This window comes from Chamaea fasciata, unplaced genomic scaffold, assembly GCF_029207755.1.
Source record: "Chamaea fasciata isolate MVZ Bird 193981 ecotype frontalis unplaced genomic scaffold, bChaFas1.0.hap1 SCAF_3, whole genome shotgun sequence".
NCBI lineage: Eukaryota > Metazoa > Chordata > Aves > Passeriformes > Sylviidae > Chamaea > Chamaea fasciata.
This window is the reverse complement of record NW_027094088.1, coordinates 48,669,665-48,692,096: the sequence shown is the minus strand read 5'-3', so window position 1 is coordinate 48,692,096 and position 22,432 is coordinate 48,669,665. Positions and strand designations below refer to the sequence as shown.

The 22,432-nt window shown below is 39.1% G+C and overlaps 1 protein-coding gene across 8 annotated transcripts in view; it reads right to left on the bottom strand.

Moving 5' to 3' along the window:
* Positions 1 to 9,246, bottom strand: part of EPM2A (EPM2A glucan phosphatase, laforin) — a 34,984-nt gene extending 25,738 nt beyond the window's left edge. The window contains exons 1-3 of one of the 8 annotated variants that reach the window (XR_010720011.1): positions 8,648 to 8,813; positions 8,508 to 8,545; positions 5,969 to 7,831 (exon numbers count right to left, since the gene is read on the bottom strand). Coding sequence is in view for 3 of the 8 variants with exons in the window: in XM_066178901.1 (XP_066034998.1) it covers positions 8,958 to 9,219 (262 nt within the window). In the remaining 5 variants the exon portion in view is untranslated. Of the gene's footprint in view, positions 1 to 5,874; positions 5,929 to 5,964; positions 8,814 to 8,957 lie in introns of those variants that run through there. The other 7 variants (XR_010720010.1, XR_010720009.1, XR_010720012.1 and 4 more) reach the window with 7 other exon arrangements.
* Positions 9,247 to 22,432: the final 13,186 nt, after the last annotated feature.

Here is a 22,432-nt window from a genome sequence, read left to right as displayed (position 1 = left end):
TGGAACCCTTCGAGAAAAAGCACCTTGGAATAGTCCTGGGGTGAGAGCCTCTTTCGGAATCTTTTGTCCTATCCCTCTGAGATATCCCTCCAAAGTCTCTCAAGAGCTAGTCCCGGGGGCGGGGGGGAACATTTACACTGCAATTACCGAAAAAGATCAGGTTTCACTACCCAGGTAATATCCACATGATTACACAAGTGCTTCTCACCCCAGTTTGCTTCACAATATGCATTTAACGACTAAGTTTCAAAATAAGAAAAAATTGTATCAGTCCACATCATGCTTCTGCTAGCACAATTTGCCACAGGAAGTCCACCATATTTTGGATGCCATAAGACAACAATGCAATTTTTATAGTATTTTAACTTTAATGTTCCTAGAGACAATAATAAAGCCAAGAACATCAAATGTTCCATTCACCTGCTCATCTTTGAAAAAAGGAAAACAAGCACAAATGTCCTTTGAGAAAGGGCTCACACAACAGCAAATACATGGCTTTACAGCTAAACCCATTTCTATATCAGTATTTTTCTTAATCTTGCTTTTATTCATATTCCAAGTGGCAAGACATAGGTTTAATTATTTATCGTTGGGAAGCAAATACACAATTATCTGAAAACATGTAAAATTCAACCATAAAAAGGGCTAAGTTAAATATTTGAAGAGTATTGATCTTCCTGTTAATTGATGATGTTTGCTTTCCTAATTAAAGAAGAAAAGCATTTTGGAAGAGTTTATTAGAATATACAAGTCCTAGTTTAACCTAGTTTAACTTCTAGGATAGCATTTTTTTCCTTTAATAAGGTCCATTTTTTTTTTTAATTTAAAACCATCTCTGTGATTCTTCACAGCAAAAATGTTCATCTGAAAGAGGAAGATTAAAATAAGTTTCTAGGCATTAAATTATAAATTTCTTCATTGCTCTTGCACTTGTTGCTCTGTACTGCAGATGGCTTTGCGCAGAATCCACTGACGCAGGGAATTGCTGGAGAGCAAAGCAACCAAGTAGCCCTACTTAGGGCTCAAGCTTCACAGAGGGCTCTTTCAAAATCTGCATGACTGCAGTTTATGGCTCCTTGTTTAATGCATATCAAGCATGATCAAAGGAGCATAAGAAGTGGCTGTACAAATAACTAAACGAAAGAATAAAACCAAAGATCTCCATATAACTGATAAATGGCACTGGTAAAAGGAGGAGACCAGAATGAAGGAAAACTCTGGTTTTGATCCTCCTTGAGCAGGGAAGTTGGATCAGATGACCCACTGTGTTCCCTTGCAATCTGAGTAATTCTGTGATTCTGTGAAAACCAGATGAAGATATAAGAAGTAATACAAGATATGCAAAGATCTAGGACTGGACAAAGGTAAGCAGAGACTAGAAAAGGATGTTCTGAAATTCAATCTAATGAGGCACAACCACAAAACACAAAGAAAAACGTGCACTTACTATTTTATTACAGCTGTACTGCAGGGATGAAAGAAGTATAATCCGACAGTCTGCCAACAGCACAGACTCAACACAGAAGAGAACTGCACATGTATTCCACAAGAGTCAGAGTGGAGAAATTACCAAGCTTGATTATTTATCAAATTATAAGCTTGATCTTATAAGATAATAAACAAAATATGGGTCAATGAAGTTTCTTGTCACCATAAGAGTGGTGAACAAAAACCACATGAATAAATGAAAAAAAAGTTTGCCTCTCCCACTGTGTCTGCAGAGCTCTTTGCAGCAAAGGCTCTGTTCAGCCACCGCTCTCCCAGTTACCAGCTTGTTGCACACCTTGTTCAAAGTTTGCATTTGTTCTGGTTTGTGTTGTGTAAGGGAAGATATGCAAGAACTCCAGGGCACAACAGCAGCCATAAAGGCACTGGGTATTTCATCCCTGACTTAGCTTGACCCTAAAACACAGACATGCAACATCCAAACCTTCAAACCCCAGTAAGGTGTGGGTGTTTCTCAGTGAGCTGCTACCTCTTTAAAAACCACAGGGCTATTTAGATAACCTTAGAAAAACACATTAACTAACTAACCAACCCAAACCACAAGTAGCCAGGCAATTTTCAGATCACCTACTCACTCACATATCAGTCAGAGCACAGACTAACTCCTATAATCTTTGTCATAAATTTTGCATGAACCAGCACACTTTAAGTGTCAATTCAAAATTTTACCTATGTCGAAATACTTTAAGTAATTCCATTTGCTATATCAAATGGTGTCCTTTAACAAGGTAGATGAGTATTTTAAGTTCATGCTTAGAAATTCCCCTGGAAGAGTTTAATATTATAAGCACTCTCAGGGCAGGGAGGGGTCAAGGAATAAAAGACTGCATCAAAAAAAGTTGCAGTAGAACAGGAAGGAAAGAAAACATACAAAAAAAACCCCTCAAAAATAAAGCATTTGAAAGAATAAGTTTTTGGTAGCTTCCTTACCTTCTATATCAAAATTACAACAAAGAAAAGTCTCAAGTCCTATTTTGGATACAATTCTCAGTTATCTGAATGTGCTATTGCACAGTCTTGCTATCCCACATCACTCTAACTGAACTTCCTTCAGTACACTCACAATATTCAAATTTACATACCCTTCACACCAGATTCTGTCACAAAAGTCTCCCTGTTACCTGTGAAAAAAAATCATTCTCTGACATTTTGAAATAGGATCTATCTCAATCTTGTCAAGACTGAATTGCTATTGATTGTTAAAAACCAGAGGTAGGGGAGGATGAATTCCCCTCAGTGGAACTGAGTGAGGTCGAGTTTTTGAGAGTTTGAGTCTGCCACAAGCTCTGGAGTCTCACCTTCCTCAAGTCTCAGCAAAGCCCTCAGTAGCAGCCCTTTGTTTTCACAGCTCTGACAAATAGCTCCAATTCTGTATGCCATGTACGAAGCCTCACTCGTATGCCTAAGAAAAGCATACTTTGATTTTTAATGCTATTTTCTTCTGCTGTCAGTAAAGCATCTTCCCCTTAGATTCTGTAAGGGGTAGATTAATTTATTGTATTACTTAAATACCTAGTATTAATGTAAGACAAAACTGTTAATTTGCCACACTCCTTAACTGGTTTGATTCTCAGGATTGTTTTCTTGCATTTGCAAGCCAAGATATCCAAGAAGAAAAACATTTGCATCATACACCCCATGTTTATATTCTACCAGACTTAAAGCAGAGTGTTGCAACTTCCCTTTTGGTAGAGCTGCTACACAGAACCATGGAAACAAGTTTTAATTCTATTAAAATCCAGGCCGAATTTAAGACTTTTGACTCTATTTATATATCCTAAGAAAATTCTTTGATGGAATGATATTTTGAAATTATGCCAGAATTAAAACGAAATAGTTTACAAGAAAGCCATTCTCAACACTTGATGCTGTTAATCACCAAGGCACTTTTTTTTTTTTTTTTTTTTTAATCAGATATAAGAAAATCAGAATTTTCAAAGGCAGCTTTCAAAAACATGTTTTATTTCTCTCTCTAGGTCTGCTTGGGCCCAGGTGTTTTTCAGTGGAAACTTCTACCATTCTAAGTGATTTTAACCAAATGCCTGGTTAAATGATGGAGATGAAGTCAGAGAAAAGCAACTAAAAGGAAATTTTCCACAGGTAAAAGACAGTTTCCTTTCTGACAGATGGTAGAAATAAGACTAAAGGAAATTCAGATGAGAGAATAATGGCTGATAGCAACAATATTTATAATCTAATACTGTCTTCCGATTTGCTTTGACACTCTCTACTGTACTGTCTACTACTGACTGCTGCTTTCTATCATACTGGAAGAATGGGCAGGAAACGAGCTACACCAAAATAGCAACCACAGCAACATCTTAACCAAAGTATCAGCCCAGTTACTTATCATTTCTCAGTTTTCTCGGCATTGAAAAGAAGTTGTTGAGCCCTATTGCATGCTACCACCACTTGGAAGCAAGGGACAGGAAAAATGGTTAATACAAGATTTGCATAAACAATGCATTTATTGTAATTTGCCATTATAACCACAAAGGCTTTAATTAGACTTTCACAGCAATCAGAACTGGCCTCTGATTATCTCTGTGGGCAGGAAAAGATACATGCCTGCCAAACACAGAGAAATGCCAAGTACATGTATTTATTTTTATTTTTTGTAATTTTGCAGTTCCACATAGGCCACTCGACATTGTTTTACTGATGTCTGGTTGTCTACTCAGTATAAGCTGGTTAATGCTAATAAGCAGATAGAAAGCAATGAGAATCTTGCTGCCATTTAATTGCACCGAAATGCATGCTCTGTACATCTTGAGGGGGTTGTTTGTTGAAGAACAAAACACCAGGAGCTATTGCACTTTGTAACCAAAGGTACTTTCCATTCCTTAACGAAGTATTGGGTTGAAGAATTCAAAGTTATCCACTTTTACTCGTTTTGTCACATCTGAAAGGTGACAAGGTATCCAACACTGTCCAGAAAAAAACAGCTTTGCAGGAATGAAATGCCTGTGATGCAGAATTATTCAACTATCACATAACCTGTGCTTTATGCTCATTTCTAGTCACCACCTACTTGAGGACAAGACTGGGATTGGGAGAATAAGTAAAACTCTGGATTTTTTTCAAAAGCAGAACAGATTACACCAAATACTAACGAAACATGCAAGTAGCTGCAGGATGCTAGGCAGCCACTGGCTATACAAAGGGAACATGGCACCACCCAGTGGGAACAGCACTACATGAAATTTCTGCACTAAAAGAGCCATGAAGAAATGTAACTCTTCAGGGTTTGCTGGGGTTTTTTTTTGGTTGGTTTTGTTTGTTTTTAATAATGGAACTGCTGCCTATTTTAGGGATCTGCAGAAAAAAAAGAAGAAAAAAAAATGGATCTCAGTTACAGAAATTAGTATTGCATCCAACTGTACTTCTTGAAATGTCCTCAAAAGAATTTTTACTTTGCATATATTGCTAAGGCTTAGCCCCAAGTATTTTTTGTTCTGTTACAATCTCTCCATTGCAAATGGTGAATGGACCATACCTTCTCATACAGCCTTGCAAGAATCTCCTCCTTTAAATTAAAAAATTATGTGTTTTATTCAAAGAGCCGAGGCCAAAAGTCAGATTGCTTCAAGTGTCAACACACTTTAAAAATGAAATTTTAATGTGCTTTATTATCACTGATGTTTTCAACAAATCAGGTGCTCAACCCTTGAAACCTCTGATCAGAATTTACTTCTGATTGTACTACAATGATGTGAATACATTTACTACTCCATAAATGCACCAATCTTTTGGTTTATACAAACAGGCTCACCGGAGCATGAACTGGAAATGGAAGGTCAACAAAACACAGGGTGAATAACATAATTGTTTCTAAATTGCACTGTATTGTATCGTTTTGTCTTGCAAACAATACACCTCCTTTTCTCTCCTCCTCCCTCCCCAAAAAACTAGAGATGGGGTTTTTTTGGAAGGATTAAGGCTCTGCTCACCTGAACAAATTACTAGAACATCAGCTGACACTGCTTTTGAGCTTTCACTGGTGATACTGTACCTGTCAAGCTTCAACCAAGCTCCATCTACACCAAATTAAGAACTACATGAAAATCACAGAATAACAAAATGGTTTAGGTTGGAAGTGGCCTTAAAGATCATCCAGTTCCAAGCTTCCCACCTCTTCCCCAGGCAGGGACATGTTTCAGTAGACCAGGCTGCTCAGGGCCCCATCCAACACCTCAAGGGGCATCCACAATTTCTTTGGGCAACAAAGGATCAACATTTTACAATACAAGCTTATGCATGTACTACAAGCTTATGTAGGTTTTAATAGAAGTTATTTTTCCCCTTCCCAAAAATATAAAGTGTCAGCAGATTGTATTCCATCATCTCAAAATACAATTTGGGGCATACCTCTAGTAAATTGCTTGTCCTTTTATGCAGCATTTTTCTTGATCAGTACCTACAGTTTATTTAGATGAAAGTAAGAGGATAAAGGCACGGATGAGTGTTCCATCATAAACTCACAAAAACAAATTCAAGCGTAAGTTCCATCTTGTATTTATTTAGTTTTGACAGTAGGCACAAAATACTTTTAGTTTCCAAGCTGAGAGATGTTAAGTCCAGTTTTGAAGAATCAACACCAAAAACAAAGTACACAGACAGACACTGGCGCAGCTGGGGGGAAAAAAAGGTACATACATTAATTTAGGTTTTTTTCTAAACCTATTCCCAGATTCTAGAGTTCAGCGTAACCAACCTGTTTCCCCAGACACCACAGCATATCATAAACCCTCCTGGACAGCAGGCTTCAGCTTTCACAGTAGGTAAGCAAGTACCAACCCTGAAGAAATCCCACACAGCTCATGTGACATGAGCCAGAAACGCTCAATGGCTTTAAGTGACAGTCCTGGGCACAGACCAGCAACATCACTCCGGGACAGCAGAGGCAAGCACCTGATCTTTCAGGAGGACCAGGGAGCCTCACCTCCTACCTCCTCCTCTGAGGGAGGGGAACTTGCTCCCTTCAGGCACAAGCAACAACCCAGGGAATCTTGCACAGGCCAAGCCTTGCCTGAAAGCTTCCTACCAAAAGCCACAGAACACTGGCCTGTGACTTGGACTCTTCTAGCCCACGGGAATAACTACCCCCACTTCTACCTTCCAGTCTCCCCACTGCATTGGAATGGCTGCAATTTGTACTCAAAATATATAAGGTAGGTACTGTACTGTCATAAAAACAGTATGCACTGCCAGTGGAATTCTCACATACATACATGTCTTAATAAAAATCTGAAGTAATTTTCTTAAATACAGCACATCCAATTTTTCAACATCCAATATATGTAAACATCTGACATTCATAACTAGACTAGAGTTTCTCTGGTTACAGATGAATTCCTCAACTCATAAACTTAGAGCAAGTATCATTCTGCACTTCTCTCCATCCCTCATAAACATGTCTTCAAAATTGCAGATGTTCTGCAAGTGCTAAACGTTTCCCATCGCACATTTTAATTCTAAACATGCAGGATACTAAAGAGACAATGCACAGCATTTGTTTAGCACAAAAAAAATTGTTCTTTTCTTTAAGAAGGGAGTTGTCTTTTCAAGTTGTGATTTTTATAAGAATAAACAGATGACAGCCAAAATTTTCATTGATCAAGAGCTTAAAAAACAAACAAAAAAAAATTAAAATAAATTAGATTCAAAAGAACTGCAAGATTCCTGTTATTGGATAGGAAAACATCCCTAGGCTCCCATCATGTAATAAATGAAGAACAATAAATTTCAAGGTTTAAGCAAATTTGTACTTTCCTGTAAATATCAATTGATGAAAAAAATGTTGATATGAATGACTAATTAAAAAATTCTTCTGCATTTGGATGATATGCCCTCTTGCTTTCCATCATTCCAGATAAGCACTGAGCTCAAACTCCTGAACATTCACAATGACAAGAACAAAACGACACACAGGTTAATCCTAAAACTGCAAATCTGCCAAAACACAGTATGCTTATTACTCTGACTACATTTTCTAAATGTGCTCCCTGAAACAGACAATAATTTGAGCTACCCCTTCTTCCAAACCAAACAAACCAGTAAGCAATTTGAGGTACCCCTTCTTCCAAACCAGTAACCATTGACCTTACAATTGCTGATTCTCTGTAGTTATTCTCTATTATTTCTCTAGAATTCTAATTATTTCTAAATGTACCATTATTTATATATTCTGCATGGTGAGGACTGTTTTATACACCAGTATCACTGTCACATTATGTACAACTTGGCACCTTCAAAAGAGACCCAATTCTGCTTCCTTGGAGAGATGTAAAGATTTTTATTCCACAAATTCACTTTTCCTGCAATTCTGGAAAAGAAAAACATGGTTAAAACAGGAAGAATATACTATGTATTTTAGTTTCTAAATAAAACAATGACTATTGTATGATGTACATAGTCCTCCATGATGTAAACTTCTGTGAATGTAGCATTAACACAAAATCTTTTATTAGCATAAAGAAGAACAAACAAATGCAACAGTTATGACAACATGCATGTTTTAGTCTACATGATGGAAAGGCACTTCAGAAGTGTGGTACATATTCTTAAATTGGGTGAAGAGCAACTGCTCTACAATGTGTTATTTTGGTACATGGATTATGATGCTATGAGTTAAAAAATACCCTCGCAAATCACCAAGTGATCTGTCTTCCTCTCACTAGGTCAAATCCATTCCTCAGCAACAGGAGGTATATTTAGAGCTTTATTTGACTCAGCAGACAATTGTCTGAGTGTTTTCTTGCATTTAAGATACTTAAATATACTAGAACAACATATGCAAAATGACTAGAGTTATTCAACCTTTGAAAACACACAGCAGGAGGAAAACACGGTGGAAGTACTACTGAAACAGCAAGAAGACTGGAAAATCTGCAATTGAACTTCTCCCTGTGTTTTTCTTAAAGAAATCCCAATAGTAAAATTTACCAGCCTGAAAATGCCATCATGACATTTCACCTTAGCGAAATGAAATAACAACTCACACCACAGTACATACTAGAAGAGCCTGAATTCTTTACTTCTGGAGAAAGAAAGAAAAGAAAATAAAACATCATGACAATGGATGCCGGAAGTAAGGGGGGGGGGGGGGGGAATAAAACTGTTTCAAATAACTTTTACCAACCTAGAAAGGCAGCCTCCTTCTGCATTCACCCGCCTCCACCACACGGTTAAAAAATCTTTTTGTTTGCGAGACCCCAGGACAGCCTGGGCGGCTCTCCCTGCAGGCACAGCTCAGGCACCGCCGGGCCGGAGCAGCGGCAGCTCCGGCTCGGGCCCGGCCGGACAGCGGCGCGGGGCGGGCAGGGAGCAGGCGGGGCAGCCAGAGCCGGCCCCCAGGAGAGGCGCCGGCACCGCCCCCGGCGCGGCCGGGACGTCCTTGCGGCGGGGCAGCGCCGGGGGCGCGAGGGACGGGGAGGGGTCCCCTCTGTTACCTTCCCAGAGGAAGTGGCCGCCCTCCCGCCGCAGGAACTTGTACCAGAAGGGGCTGGCGGCGTCCTCGTCCGGCAGCGCCACCTCCGCCAGCCACAGCGTGGGCTCCTGGGCGGACAGCGGGGCGCTCGGCCGCGCCCGCCTCATGGGCACGGCGCGCCGCGGGTCCCACTCGCCCAGCTCCGGCCGCGACCCGGCCACCAGCAGCTCCGCGCCGCCCTCCGTCACCCGGGCGGGCAGCACCACGCCGAAGCGGAACAGCATCTTACAGAACGTGGGTTAACCACGGGTTCTGCTACTGCTGCGGCACGGCCCGGAGCTGGGCCGCCGGCCGGGCCCGCCCTTCCGCCGGGGCCGGGGGCCAGACACCGCCCCTGCCCCGGACACCGCTCCCGCCCCTTGGCTCGGCGGGGCCCGAGCTGTGGCTTCTTCGGTCGGGGCTGGTCCCGGTGCGGTTGTTTCGGGCGCTTGGCTGCCGCACGTAGCCGAGGGAACTTCCCCTCCGAAAGTAGCGGCTGGGAGCTGAAACAACACTGACCCCCGATCGCCTCCTGAAGTGGGGATGGAAAATCCTCCCCGCAGCTAAACGCTGGCTCTCCTGGTTGCCAAAGGCTACGCGTCACGTATGCTGACTTTAACCAGGATTATTGCTGCATTAAAGGAAGGCACTGCAGTTCCTCCCAAGAGCCCAGGCTTAATTTAGCGCAGCGAACACATAATTAAAAATTGCCATACGTGCAGCTACAAACAAGGATTGGCTGCAAATAACGCTTTCGTGTTGATGATGTTTGTGTCTTTCCCGCTCGCAGCCAGCCAGTCGTGGTTAGAAATGTGAAATGCTGAGGGAGGTTAGAAGGCTTTTAAAAGAAATCTGGAGTTCACTGCACTCGTTCTGTTTAGAGCCAGAAGGGGAAAATTCGGCAACTCCTACATACTCAGGACTTAAAAAGAGTGAGGAAGGGGATGCAGTCCAACCATTTATGGGGCGGTCGCTGCTTGAATACACCCATTTCAGAAGCTTTTAAGGACAGAAACAGAGGAGTGGTAACTTTATTTAGGTCAAGTTCTGGGAACAGGATCAAGGCCTTTCAGTGAGTCAAAAGAAATCCTGCCTGAGAAGATGGCTGTTTGTTTCCTTTATTCAGGGGTGATGACACTGAAGTGTATGTGCAGCCAAATTTATTTTTAAGAGTGCTTTGGCCAATTTTCACTCATACTCATTGAACTTGTTTAAGTGATATTCCACCGCTTTTCCAGATGCAACCAAAGCGAATGGAATTCTTGCAGTCCTCCATTTCTGCTGACTTCACTGTAGCACTGCTGCCTTTGTGGAACAGTGCAGTACATTTTAATGTTTGTTTTTGCTCAGCCTTACGGTCAAGCTACCCATACCCTATCTCATAATTGTCCTTCAAATATCTATCTCTTGACCATACACCTACATTTTAGCAGCATGGATGAGACAGAATATAACAACTTTGGGGTTTTATCCTAAAGCTCAAGCATGACAGAAGTCCTGAAACCATCCCAGCATACTGTGTCTACAGAAAACCGTATGCTTCTGTTCATTCCAGTCACAGTCTCAACTAAGAAACTGCAAGATCCAATAATACATCTGACAGACAGTTTAATTCCTGGCTGTTGTCTAAGCCCCAGTGTAAAGAGAGACCAATCCATCTTTGGACAAATCTGAACTGCTTTATTCCTGTAAATATTGAGTCTTCATCTTACACTTGTAAGTCTTTTGGAACAATAAAAAAATTTTTCTGTGGACTCTGATGTGCCAAGCAGTATCTTTAAAAATAATTCAGTCCATTTCTTCTCCAGGATCTGCCTTAATCCATTTTGTGCCACTCAATACTGTGTGTTAGTTTAAGGTTAAAGATGACAGAAAGTGGCCAGCTTGATTTTCTGTGGTTTCCTCAAAAGCCCTAGTGCAGATTAGGGTTAGGTTGAGAGATCAACAGGAAGGGCTAAAAAACTGGATCTCCTGATGGATCGTTCAAGACTGAGATAAAAACTAGAAATGTAGATTGGCTTGGGACGTCCCATGGCTGGCGATAGTGGGAACAGAAGAACTGTTTATATTGGTGAAACTACAGGCTGAGTAGGGGCTGTAGACAGGCTAAAATTTATTAGCATTAGACCTGAGACTGAGGAGCTAAAGGTACTATAAGGTTTGTTTTTAAGGTCAAGAAGCAAAGGCAAATGTATGGGGTTTTTTCCCCTGCTAGATTTGCATTGTCTATGATTTGTCATCTTCTAAACTGGAATTTCAGCTGGAGTAAAGGCAGGGGAGGTGGCGAGGAGTTCCATTTACTGTTAGTATTTGGGATTGAAGGAACTGATGAAGTACTTCCACAGTTGAACCATTGCCATAACCCTAAATTTAGTTTTAAGTGTCACCCTAAGCCTCTTAAGGAATTAACAATAGTTTCCTTTGCCAAAATGACCTGTTATTCTAGTGCTGCTTGGCCAGTGCTCTTCCCGTACAGTCCTCAACACTATTCTGAAACGTAAAAGCTTTCCCTATAATCCAGTCATCTTTTACAAGCACAAATTAAACATGACCATTTCCTTTTTTGTTGGTGGTTTTTGTTTGTTTTTTTTTTTTTTTTCCCCACTAGAGTAAGTCATTCCAACTTGGCAAGCCTTACAGTTCCCATCAAAAAGCTTTGGCACAAAGGGGCAAAACCCTAATAATCAAGTTGTTTTTAACTGTTACAAAAACTGTTGTCAATTGTTGATTCCTATGGGAACAAACTACCATCTTAGTGGTGTGTCCGCATTGTAATAATAAACACTGTGCATTTGTGCCCCTCACAGCTCTTTAGGATCTCTCAGTACACTTAACTTACAGCAGCCACTTGCTGAGTGGAAGCCTCCATTGACCTCAAATCGAACAGTGAACTAGCAACACAGTGAGGCTTAGTGCCAAGTTTATTTTAAAGCCTTCAGTTTATTGTTGCTGCTACCATCCCAGGCATTTGCTAAAGCTGATTCTAATTGGCAAAAAGGGAAGAATTGTATGCAAAAAAGGGACAGCTTATTTTTACACACTATTAGTGTGCAAGAAGGGACTTGAGAGACCAGAGTTTCTGCAAGAATCAATTGCTTCGTGGATTTCACCTAAATTGTACCAATATGCAGTAGCCTTATGTAATTTCCAGCTAATTGGCTGGTTTATTATCCAAAATTTGTGCAGGTGGGGATCTCACAGGACGACTCACTGAGGCTGTGTACCAACTTAACATTAACCAACCATTAGTTATGCCTTCAGGTTTCGGCCTAATGGCTGTATTTAAAGGATTCTAGGGAAAAGTCTGAATGTCCAGAAACTGGAGCTGTAACTCTATTTGCAAACACATATAACACATTTAAAGGCATTTTCAGTTGCTGTGCACTGAACTTTTCCAGAATCACAGTTCTAACTCTCTGCAGAAGTCCAATTTCTTATAGTGTCTCTTTCAGGGATAAAATTGTCATCGCATTTTTGTGAATCCAAGAGTTTTAAACCATTTGTTACAGTTAGAAAACTTGGGCAAAGTTTGAAATCGGTTGAAATTTTAGCAAAGACAGTAATTGAGAATTTGGAACAGTGGACAGCAGTTCAAAATTCAGCTTTCCAAGTGGAAAGTCATATTTTTCTTCACAATTTTCTTATTTGAAAAGTGTCTACTAGGTATAGAGACAGCACACAGTTACCTGATCAATGTGAACACTAATAAAGTGAGAGATGAACTTTATAGTTCCACGTTGGGGTAGCCTGTGTCTGCAGTGTGCATGTTCTTTACCGAATCCAAACTTTTACCCCATAGCACAGTTTGCAGCTTGGAACAGCTTTATCTGTTATTGCTGTACAGTGATCTCAGATGATAATATTTCCAAGTAGGGAAATCTGTAGTGAAGAGAGAGAGTTTGAATAACAGAAACAAAACACAAATACAGAAAGATCTGGTTGGAGAAGGGAGGGGGTGTCCCTGATTGCAAGTTGTGGGTGATGTTTAGATTAGCAGTGCTCCTTCCTAGACTTGCCTTTCTTCCCTTTTAAGGTCATATTCTTTCTTGTAAAGATACAGAGAAAGTGTTATTGCAATTTCCAAATGTTTCTGCTAATTATAGAAAAAATAAAGGCAGCAGATGGTACGCAGTTTTGCTTGTAAAAAGGCAAACATTTATATTATATGATAAGCTGATTTAGATGTATTAGTGATTTGGGTAAATGTTCATTGCTGAAAAATTTATAGACAGCCTGTATTTCTTCAAAGAGATAGAGCTATATATAAGAAACCCTATTCTAGTGCAAATAATTTAAGACCACTGGTTTAAGTGAAAATTGATTGTGTTGATTAATCTAAACTAATCATTCTATGGACCCAGACCTTCTAATTGAATTCTAACTAATTCTAAAAGGAGTTCTGTCCCTCTCATATCAATTCTGATAGAACTATGAACTAATGCTCTCACCAATACTTCTAATTTGACAATACGGCAGCTAGGAAATACTTCTATAGACTGAAGACTGAAAGACTAAGAATTAAAGAACTTGTTAACAGAGAAGCACTGCTATCCATAGTTTTTAGTTTTAAGTTGAGCTGTGTCAGAGCAGTGATAACTGCATGAACCATTTTAGATGCTTATTGCTAGGAGTGACCTTTTATGCAGACTCAACTACAGAAGTTCTTTCAGGACTGACCATTTTAGGAATTGTGTTGGAAAATTATTCTGCAACAATAGGTAGGATACTACAGGAGATGGTCTCCACTTTTACATGGGGGTTTCTGTAGCATATTTTTTTAAAAAGTGTTATTTTTAGAAGTAACTTAGCAGTATAAATACACAATAACATTACAGTAGACATTGCAGAAATACATACAGGAATAACTGATCTGGTAGGTTTCCTTTTTTTCAACATCCAGTAAAGCTGTCTGCATCCTCCCCAGCCTCATATGCCTTGGGAGCTGGAAAAAGTCCCAACATATTTCAGCACAGGGCCCTTTCAGGATGTCCGATCAGCCTCATCAATGCCCAGAAATCAGTGAATACTGCAGGCTAGTCCAGCACATGGCTCCTTTCCTGCCCAGAGTGAGCCACACAGTTTTGGGAGGGATGCTCCAGGTCATCTGTGGTGCATTTGCACTGGGATGCTGTGGCCCAAGCCAGCTCAAGAGTTCTGGTAGCCCTAGCAGGAACATGGCTCTTCTGCCTGGCACAAAGATGCAAGAGAGGCCAGGTGCTTATTTGGAGATCAAACTACCTGGAGCTTCTTGAGTGAAAAACAGTATGTAGCAGCAATCATACAATATTAACTCACTGTAAGCTTCATTTTTGAAACCAGACTTTGATATCAAGTTTCTAATTAAAATATATATGTAAGGAAAAAAGAAAAGTGTTTCGGCTGTTTAGAAACAAGACTGTAAAAACAATTACTTGACTGTATGGAATAGCTAAACTTTATTTCATTAGTTGAGAGAATGCAATCTGATCCAAAACTTACGTGCAGTATGACAGATTAACTTTTAAGTAGAACAATGTGCCTGCTTTTTTCTTTGGAGACTTAAATAATCTTCCACTTTCACAAGCCGATGCTCACAGATCCTAATAACTGTGCTCCAGTCTAATGCACCCACTGTACCTGTGTAGGGCTTCAGTGTTCTTGGGATTCCCAGCAATTACTGATTGATAGAAAGTTCCTGTGTATTATACTCCTGGGGCCATTTTAGGAAAAATGTAATTGCTTACTTTTCATTATGCAGACTTTTTAATTGCAATTGTTTTATGTATGACCAATAACATTTCAGGAAGTCACACACAGCATTAGCTGTTGAGCAAAAAGTGAGAAAAGCAACCATGGGAAAGGAAGTTTGACAAGAAAACTTCCTTCTCAATATGTGCTTAAGCAATAGGCTTCTAGCTCCAAAACTGACTGGAATTTAATAAACAGCCTAAAAATGGAAGTCTTGCTGAAAAGTCTGACTAGATTTTAAGTAAGTTAGAAATAGAACCCATTTATTGTATAATGATTAACAACCTTGGGAACAAAAGCTGTTTGGAACACTAAAGGGAAACCTTTACTGCTTTTTAAAAAATCAAGTAAACACAAACTGAAGGATATTATCCTTCAAGCCGTGGCCCTATATCAGAAAAGGGAACAGAAACAATTATTCATTTAGGTAAAAAATCCTCAGTGGTTATTATATGCTCCCCATAGTACAAGAAATGAAACTTACTGGTGACTGACCCTACCAATCAATTTATTTTTCCAATTATATTAAAAAAGTAAAAAAAAATTTCAAAGCCTTTTTCTTAGACTGAAACTGGGTCAAAAAATAAGTCCAGAACTTATCTTTAGATCAACACATTATTTTTAAGGTCAAGGAAAAGTGGCAGCAGAAATTTAAAAAAAAAAAAATCAGAAAACACCCTACCCAGCAGTTCCACAACATACAGAAAATAAGAGGTTATATCACCAGCTAAATGTAATAAAACAGAGATTTAATGCTCAAGCGTAGATAACAGCATATTCTCTTATCTTCTTTCCATATATGAATCTGTTGCTGTATCACTGCATCAGTACAACACATTGCTGCCGCTTATCTTCCTGGTTTCATCTATTTACCAAATTTTCCACTGCACATCTCTTTATTTTAAAGAAACTTTATTTTGGCTGATTTGGTAAGCTTCCCTAAATTCACTTACCTGGCACAAAAATAATCCTTGCTAAGAAACAAACACTACTTTCATCCAGATATAAAGAAACCCTTGGAAATAGGAATTGCAGTCTAGAATGAGAGTGTAAACAGCCTGCAACTTAGCAACCTTCCACAGGCCATGGCAACAGCTTGCAGCCAAGAACCAGGAGATGTGTATGACATACTTTGCAGACTAGATCATAGACAGGGGACTCCTGCTACTTAATTTGGTGTGTGTATGTTGCTGTGTACCATAGTAACCTGTTTCCACTTGAGCTCAAGTTCTCACACAGATGCCTCCCCGTTAGCACAGCCATCCCTAAAGGTAATGCCACAGAAACCACAGCTGAGCTGTACCTGGCCCCTAAGTCAGCAACTGATCACTTGGTTTTTCTTCACCTGTTTGAATGAATAATAGATTTTGAAGATCAGCCCCAAACCAGATTAACCAGTCATGTTAATCAACAGTATTACAACAGTGTGTACAGTCCACACTCCCAATATTCTCCGTGTAGAGTTACACTGGAATTACACATACATTGTCTTGAACAGCTACAAGAACACTTGAATTTTCAAATGACATTATCTTTCTCAGTGCTTACTTTTTACTCCTTACTGAATGAAACTATAGTTATGCAAGCTGTCTGAAACTTCTTACACCTATGCCCTCTAAAGTGGTTTTAAGTTTACTGAAAAATAGCACAGAGATCTAATTTTTAGAGATTCCTTCTTGGTTTTCGTTTATACATTAACTAGTCTGCACTCTTCCATAACCACAAATTCTCAAGCTAAGATCCATTAAAGCTTAGTGCCACATAAAATATTGTTGCCAAATGCCTTTCCTATCCTGAGATAAATCTAAATCGAAAAGTTAACATTCATATATTAGTAACAGGCATTAATTTGGCCAAAATTGCATATTTCTCAAGTATTACACTCGTGACCTCAAATTCCAGGTAAGTAGAATTATTTTCTTAAATAACAGGATTAGTTTTTGCTTGATAGCAAATTCCTTGTCTGTGAAACTTGTAGAATAAATCCTGATCTGATCTCTCACTTTTTCGGTTCCAGCCTATAAAACAATGAAATGGGAGTTAAAAAAAATGTATTTATATAGGGATTGTTGGAACTTGTTCCATGCAAAATTCAAGCACTTTTGAGTTCCTGTCAACCAACAATTCCTTGTAGCATGCAGTAGAATATTATGTTCCAAGTTCTCAAGAACTTAACCTTATTTAAAGAATAGGTTTTTTACACTCCACACATTTATGAACAATTTTAATTTATTACCAAATACAGTGATCCCAGTGGCTAAAATATTTCTAAAGAGGAATAGGCAAAGGTAATAGAGCTGTTAGAATGGTGTGATGGCCTGTCTGCATTGACAGGGGCAGCACAGTGAAGCATTTGATGTGCCACTATTAGATCTTTGGAAGCATCCACATTTTAAGTGATTTAAACTGAAAGCAACAAGTAAGCTCTGCACTTTCACTTTGACTATAAGCATGAGTATGCAAATAAAATAATTTTTACCTTTAAGATCAACGATATTGTTAGTGTTCACTACCCTGAACCACATTAAATGACACATAAAATAAACTAGCCTTCAGCATTTTGCAAAGACTGTGGTGTGATAACTCAATCTGTTGCTTCCATAATCAGAAATTCTGAGGGTATCCCTTCTGGCTTGGTGAATTTGACTGGTGTTATTGCCCAGTTCCTCCTCACCAGAACATGAGTGTATTGTGTGAGGTACTGACTGTGGGTTCCAGGTATAACAGAGCACTTGTCTTACCTTTGCTTTCTGAACTGCCTCGCTTTCAGCTGTACACACATTGCTTTCAAACTACATGAATTCTATCAATATAAAATATTAAGCTAAACAAATTGACAGTTTTCTTCAACCCTGTTTCTAAAGGGTGATTATGCACACAAAAGACAATTTAATATTTGCATGTTGATCTCCATGCTCCTTTAGTCACTGCAGATACTTGTTTGTCTCTACCAGCCATCCTCCCATGGGTTGGAAATAAACAGTCTGGCAAGTTATCAGCATCAATTAAGGAAGGAAAAAAAAAAAAAATCAAGCCTGTTGCCACACGTGACCAGTGGAACAATCCATGCTACAGCATGCCCAAAGCCAAGTACTGCAGGAGAGGTGGCAATCACAGACCTATCCACATCTGTACAAAACAATCATCTGCAGCACAGCAACATCAGTATTTGATTCCAGAAAGCTCCTATGCCAAACAGGCATGAGACAGACTTTTTTACATCCAACACTGCAAGAGCTGAGCCCATCATTATTTACCTCCAAAAGCAACTGAGCCAAGGTGGCATATTATGTTGTAACAACTCTGTTATGTCTACCTTCTAATACTTTTCCTTTTAATATTTTTAAGGAGAGAGACAAACCAGTATTCGTATCATTCTGGTCTCCATGTCTTTGTAAGGAAAGTTAAACCAATCTTACTCAAATGAGGTTCTCTAAATGTGTTAAACACTAAACCTCAGAAGGTAGGTTTTTCTTTCTTTGTATTTAAAAAGCATGAAATAAAAAGCATTGACTGTCACTGCCTTCATGTGCTAGCAGAAAGGTTCAAAGTGACTCCGGCAAAACCATTCTTTTTTTGGAAGTCAAAAGCTAAGACTTTATGAGAAGTAACAGATAAATCCATACCCTCCTTTGACTTTATTACCACATAAAGGATTATGTGCCTGTGGAAACATATATTTCATTTTCTGTGCTTTCAGATCATCTTTTTTAAGCCATGGGTATTTAACATAGGTGCAAGTTTTAACTTAAGACTTTATGAAAAAACAGAATTGCTGTTTACAAAGCTATGCAAAATGGTCTTTTACATACATAATTTACACTAGTATGACTGCAGATGAAAAGTCTCAGTGGGAACAGCCAGTGGGATATTACTACTTTTTGAACAATGTCAAGAAAATTATAGACATTAAGGAAAAAGGAAATATTGCAAAGAAGCTCTTCTCTGCCTGAACTCTTCTCAGCCAAGAGATACTGATTCTTTTCGTACTGCTTCCCTCAGCTGTGTTTTTTGCAAAGCTCTGTGGATTTCACTGAAGTTCAAAATCAGCTCAAAATGTAAAGGGGACTATAAAACTTCAGCAACTGATTTAGGTATCATACTTTTTTTTTTTTTTTAATTGCAGTTCTCTGTCATTCAGAAATGCTTGCAAATATAACAGCTTTTTCTTTAGGGACAGGCCATTGACTAGACATCCAAAAGGGAAAGCTATTGAATTATTTCATGGCAATGGACTAGAGTGATGGATGAATGGCACATTACTGCCTAGCAGGGCTTATTTCAGACCTGAAGAGTTAGTACTTTGGTTTAGAACTGAGATGTATTTTAAGCAGCAACCCATGTGACCTTGATTAGGACAGCCTGAAAATTACATGGAAGTCAAGTCACTCATTTCCCCACAAGCACCTCTTTATGTAAATTTAGTAATAGTGTTGTCATATGACAGAATGTGAACATGTACAAATGTCTATGCCATGAATGTGTATAACACATAAACTAACAAACTTCAGATTGTTCTACTGAGACAAAAAACACTCAAAAATCTGTGAAAAGTTGATATTTACATAATAAATCCATCTGGTAGCTACTGGTAGTCTTTCCTAAGTTCTTTAAAGGTTTATGTTCATAGCACTAGAGAATGAGTGGTTTTATATTTATTATTCTATATTTATTAATATTTGCTTTGCGGTAGCACATCTTTGTTCAAACATTACTACCTGCATAAATTCAATGAGATAGAAATCAATTCATTTGATACACTGATCCAACTAAGCATAAATTAACTCTACATGGATTTCAAGGAATTACTATAGTCATAGCTTTAGCATCTTACTTCGTTTAAATGTGACTACATCTATATGATCCATATGGCAATAAATAGTGACTTTTTTTTCCCTTCACAAGCTACATTGTGGGAAAGTTGATGAGAACAATTGCAATTAAAAGCTGTGTGATCACATCTGGGTGAGTCCCCACATAATGAGCCTCATGACAGTTTCAGCTTGAGCACAGCTCTCAAACTTTATCACCATGGATGCAAGTAGCCACTCTAACCTGGTCAAAATATGGAAGAAAAATATGCTCATATAGCCTTCATACAACCATCAGGTACTTTGCTCAAGATCTGAAGTTGCATGGCATGCATCAGTTGGCCACTTGTTAATTTTCCCCAGGCTCTGCTAGGTCACCACAGCTGCCAGGGAATACTCTTTCACTTCATGTGTTGTTCTATGTTCTAAGTACCATAGTTAACAGTAAGTTGTTCAATTGCTGTCAACCAAGAGTGGCTTAAAGTTCAAAGAGAATATTCCAAAGGCAGGCTGTAGCCCTACCTTTAGAGTAGTGGTTTTTAAACCCACTTTTGCTGAGAGCATATGTGTGGTCAGAGCAAAATTAAAGACCAGTTACAATTTACATTAACTGTCAACAACATGATTCCATATTCTCCACCTATTTTGATGATTTCTTACTTACATTTTATTTCATCTTATTTTTACATTTTACATCTACATTTTATAGATGTTCTGGCCAACCTTATTTACCACACCTCTACACAAGGTAACTAATTCATCCAGGTTTCTGTGTGTTATTCTGGGACTAGTTAATGTAGTAGAAATGTAGTAGCCACAAAACCTGCTCCTGCATAGACTCCCTTCCATGGGCAGAATCTCCTGCCAGAAGCCTGCTCCTGTAGGGGCTTTCCACAGACCGCAGCTTCCCTCAAGGTAGATCCACCTGCACTCCACATGGGGTCCTTCACTGACTGCAGAGCTGATACCTGCTCCTCTGCAGTCCTCCGTGGGCTAGAGGAATGACCTGAGTTACCATGGTCTTTTCCGTAGATTTCAAGGGAATCTCTGTTCCCACATCAGGGACCTCCTCCTCCTGACCCTTTGTGTCTGCAGGGCTGTTTCTCTGACATTTTTGTCACTCTTCTTTCACAGCTGGTACATACTGTTTTTCACACTCTCTTAAATGTCCAGTCTCTTCTCACAGATCTTCTTCCCTCTGGATGGTAAAATCAGTAAATCTGGGACCATTTAATTAACTTGAAGGTCAAAAGGACAGTAGAAAAGTGATATTGCCAATCATACAGCTTTTGTGTCTTGTTTTGGCTTTGGTTTTCATTAAAAAGAGGCACTTGCTTATCTACATGCAGGAGACTTCATTTGAACAAAATATAGAAACTGAGTTTTCTGTTTACTTCCCAGGCTCTCCTAACAACCATTGATCAACACTGTTTATACATTAAAAAAAAATCTATCATTGAGAATTTTTCCAGTTGCTGGGGTAGGTTTCTTTTTGGTGTGTTTTTGTTGTTTTGTTTTTTTTTTTTTTTTTTTCTTGGCTGGTTTGGTTCTAACCTGTAACATAAAGGCTTCTGTGTGTACCCAAAAAGGCATCAGCTGAAAAATATGATTACAAGTTACAACTCCATTTAACTGATGTCAAAGGTGCAGGTCACTTGGATAGAGTCTGTTTTATCACAAACTATGGAAGCAATGTTGTATGCAATCCCATCTACTCAGTAGTCTTACTACATTGTTAATTCAAGAATATCCTAGCCATCTGTATATTAAAAAACACATACCCAGTGCTGTACCTTATAAAAATCTTCATTGTCAGTAAAGCCACCATGCTTAGGCAACACGGCATCCAGTCATCCCTTCCTCTTCAAATACACAATGACTTGAAACTCTGGACAGCTGATGCTCATGAACAGCTGTCACAGCCACAGCACTAATATTTTACCTTAACCAAGGTTCAAATCTCTTTAAGCAGCACACTATTTCCTGTTTCCTGCAAAGGTCTCCAGAATCACATGTAGAACACAACCATATAATTAAAATACTGAAGAGAACACAATATTCAGAAGATTACACAACACATAACAATCAAACATTAACACTTCTGAACAAAGTCCAACGTAGGTTCATGCCAGGTCGTTGATTGTTCATTTGCTAACCAGTCACATAATCAGATTAGTTTTGTCCTGCAGCCTACCCCTGTGCTATGAATACTAATGCAACCCAATTTTCATTTTACTAGCAGAATTGCCTCCATTTAAATCACATTAAACTCGAAGGTAGCTCTGCTACTTCTGTTACATACTTGAAAACGTGTATTAGGGGGAGAAAAAAAAGGCAAATATTTAATGAAAAGCATATGTCAATCTATTGCTTCTGTTCCTCTCTTTCACATCCTGCAAAAATCTAAGTTCAGTATGACATTATGATATTATGAAACTGAAACAGTTTTGTGAGGTCATTTCATCTTTCCCTACTACTGTTTTCCTGCAGCTCGTTCATTTTATGATTTAGATAAACATATAAATGTCAGCCCAGTTTAGGACAAAACTAAGAACCAGAACATGGAAATATCCTCAAGGCAGAAATCACATTTTCTTGATTCATTGTACAAATCTAGCCCTAAAGAAATTCTAGCATTCCTATATTTTGCAGTTAAGCTCTGTATATGTGTTTTTTCTGCTACCTGAGGCTGTAAGGAGGCTGTAAACCTCCTTACACCTCTTTTTACTGCTGCATGTGCCACAGCATTAGTCTGCCAAAACAGCAGAGGTGTGGACTTTTGTCATCACACTGCATCTAACGATGATTAATAATGTTTTCTTGACTACCAGGTTATTAGTGAGCTATACTGAATGAATGCTATCAGTCTTGCTCCTTGCATTCCTTAACACATTTTTGGTCTCTTTTTCTAGCAAATATC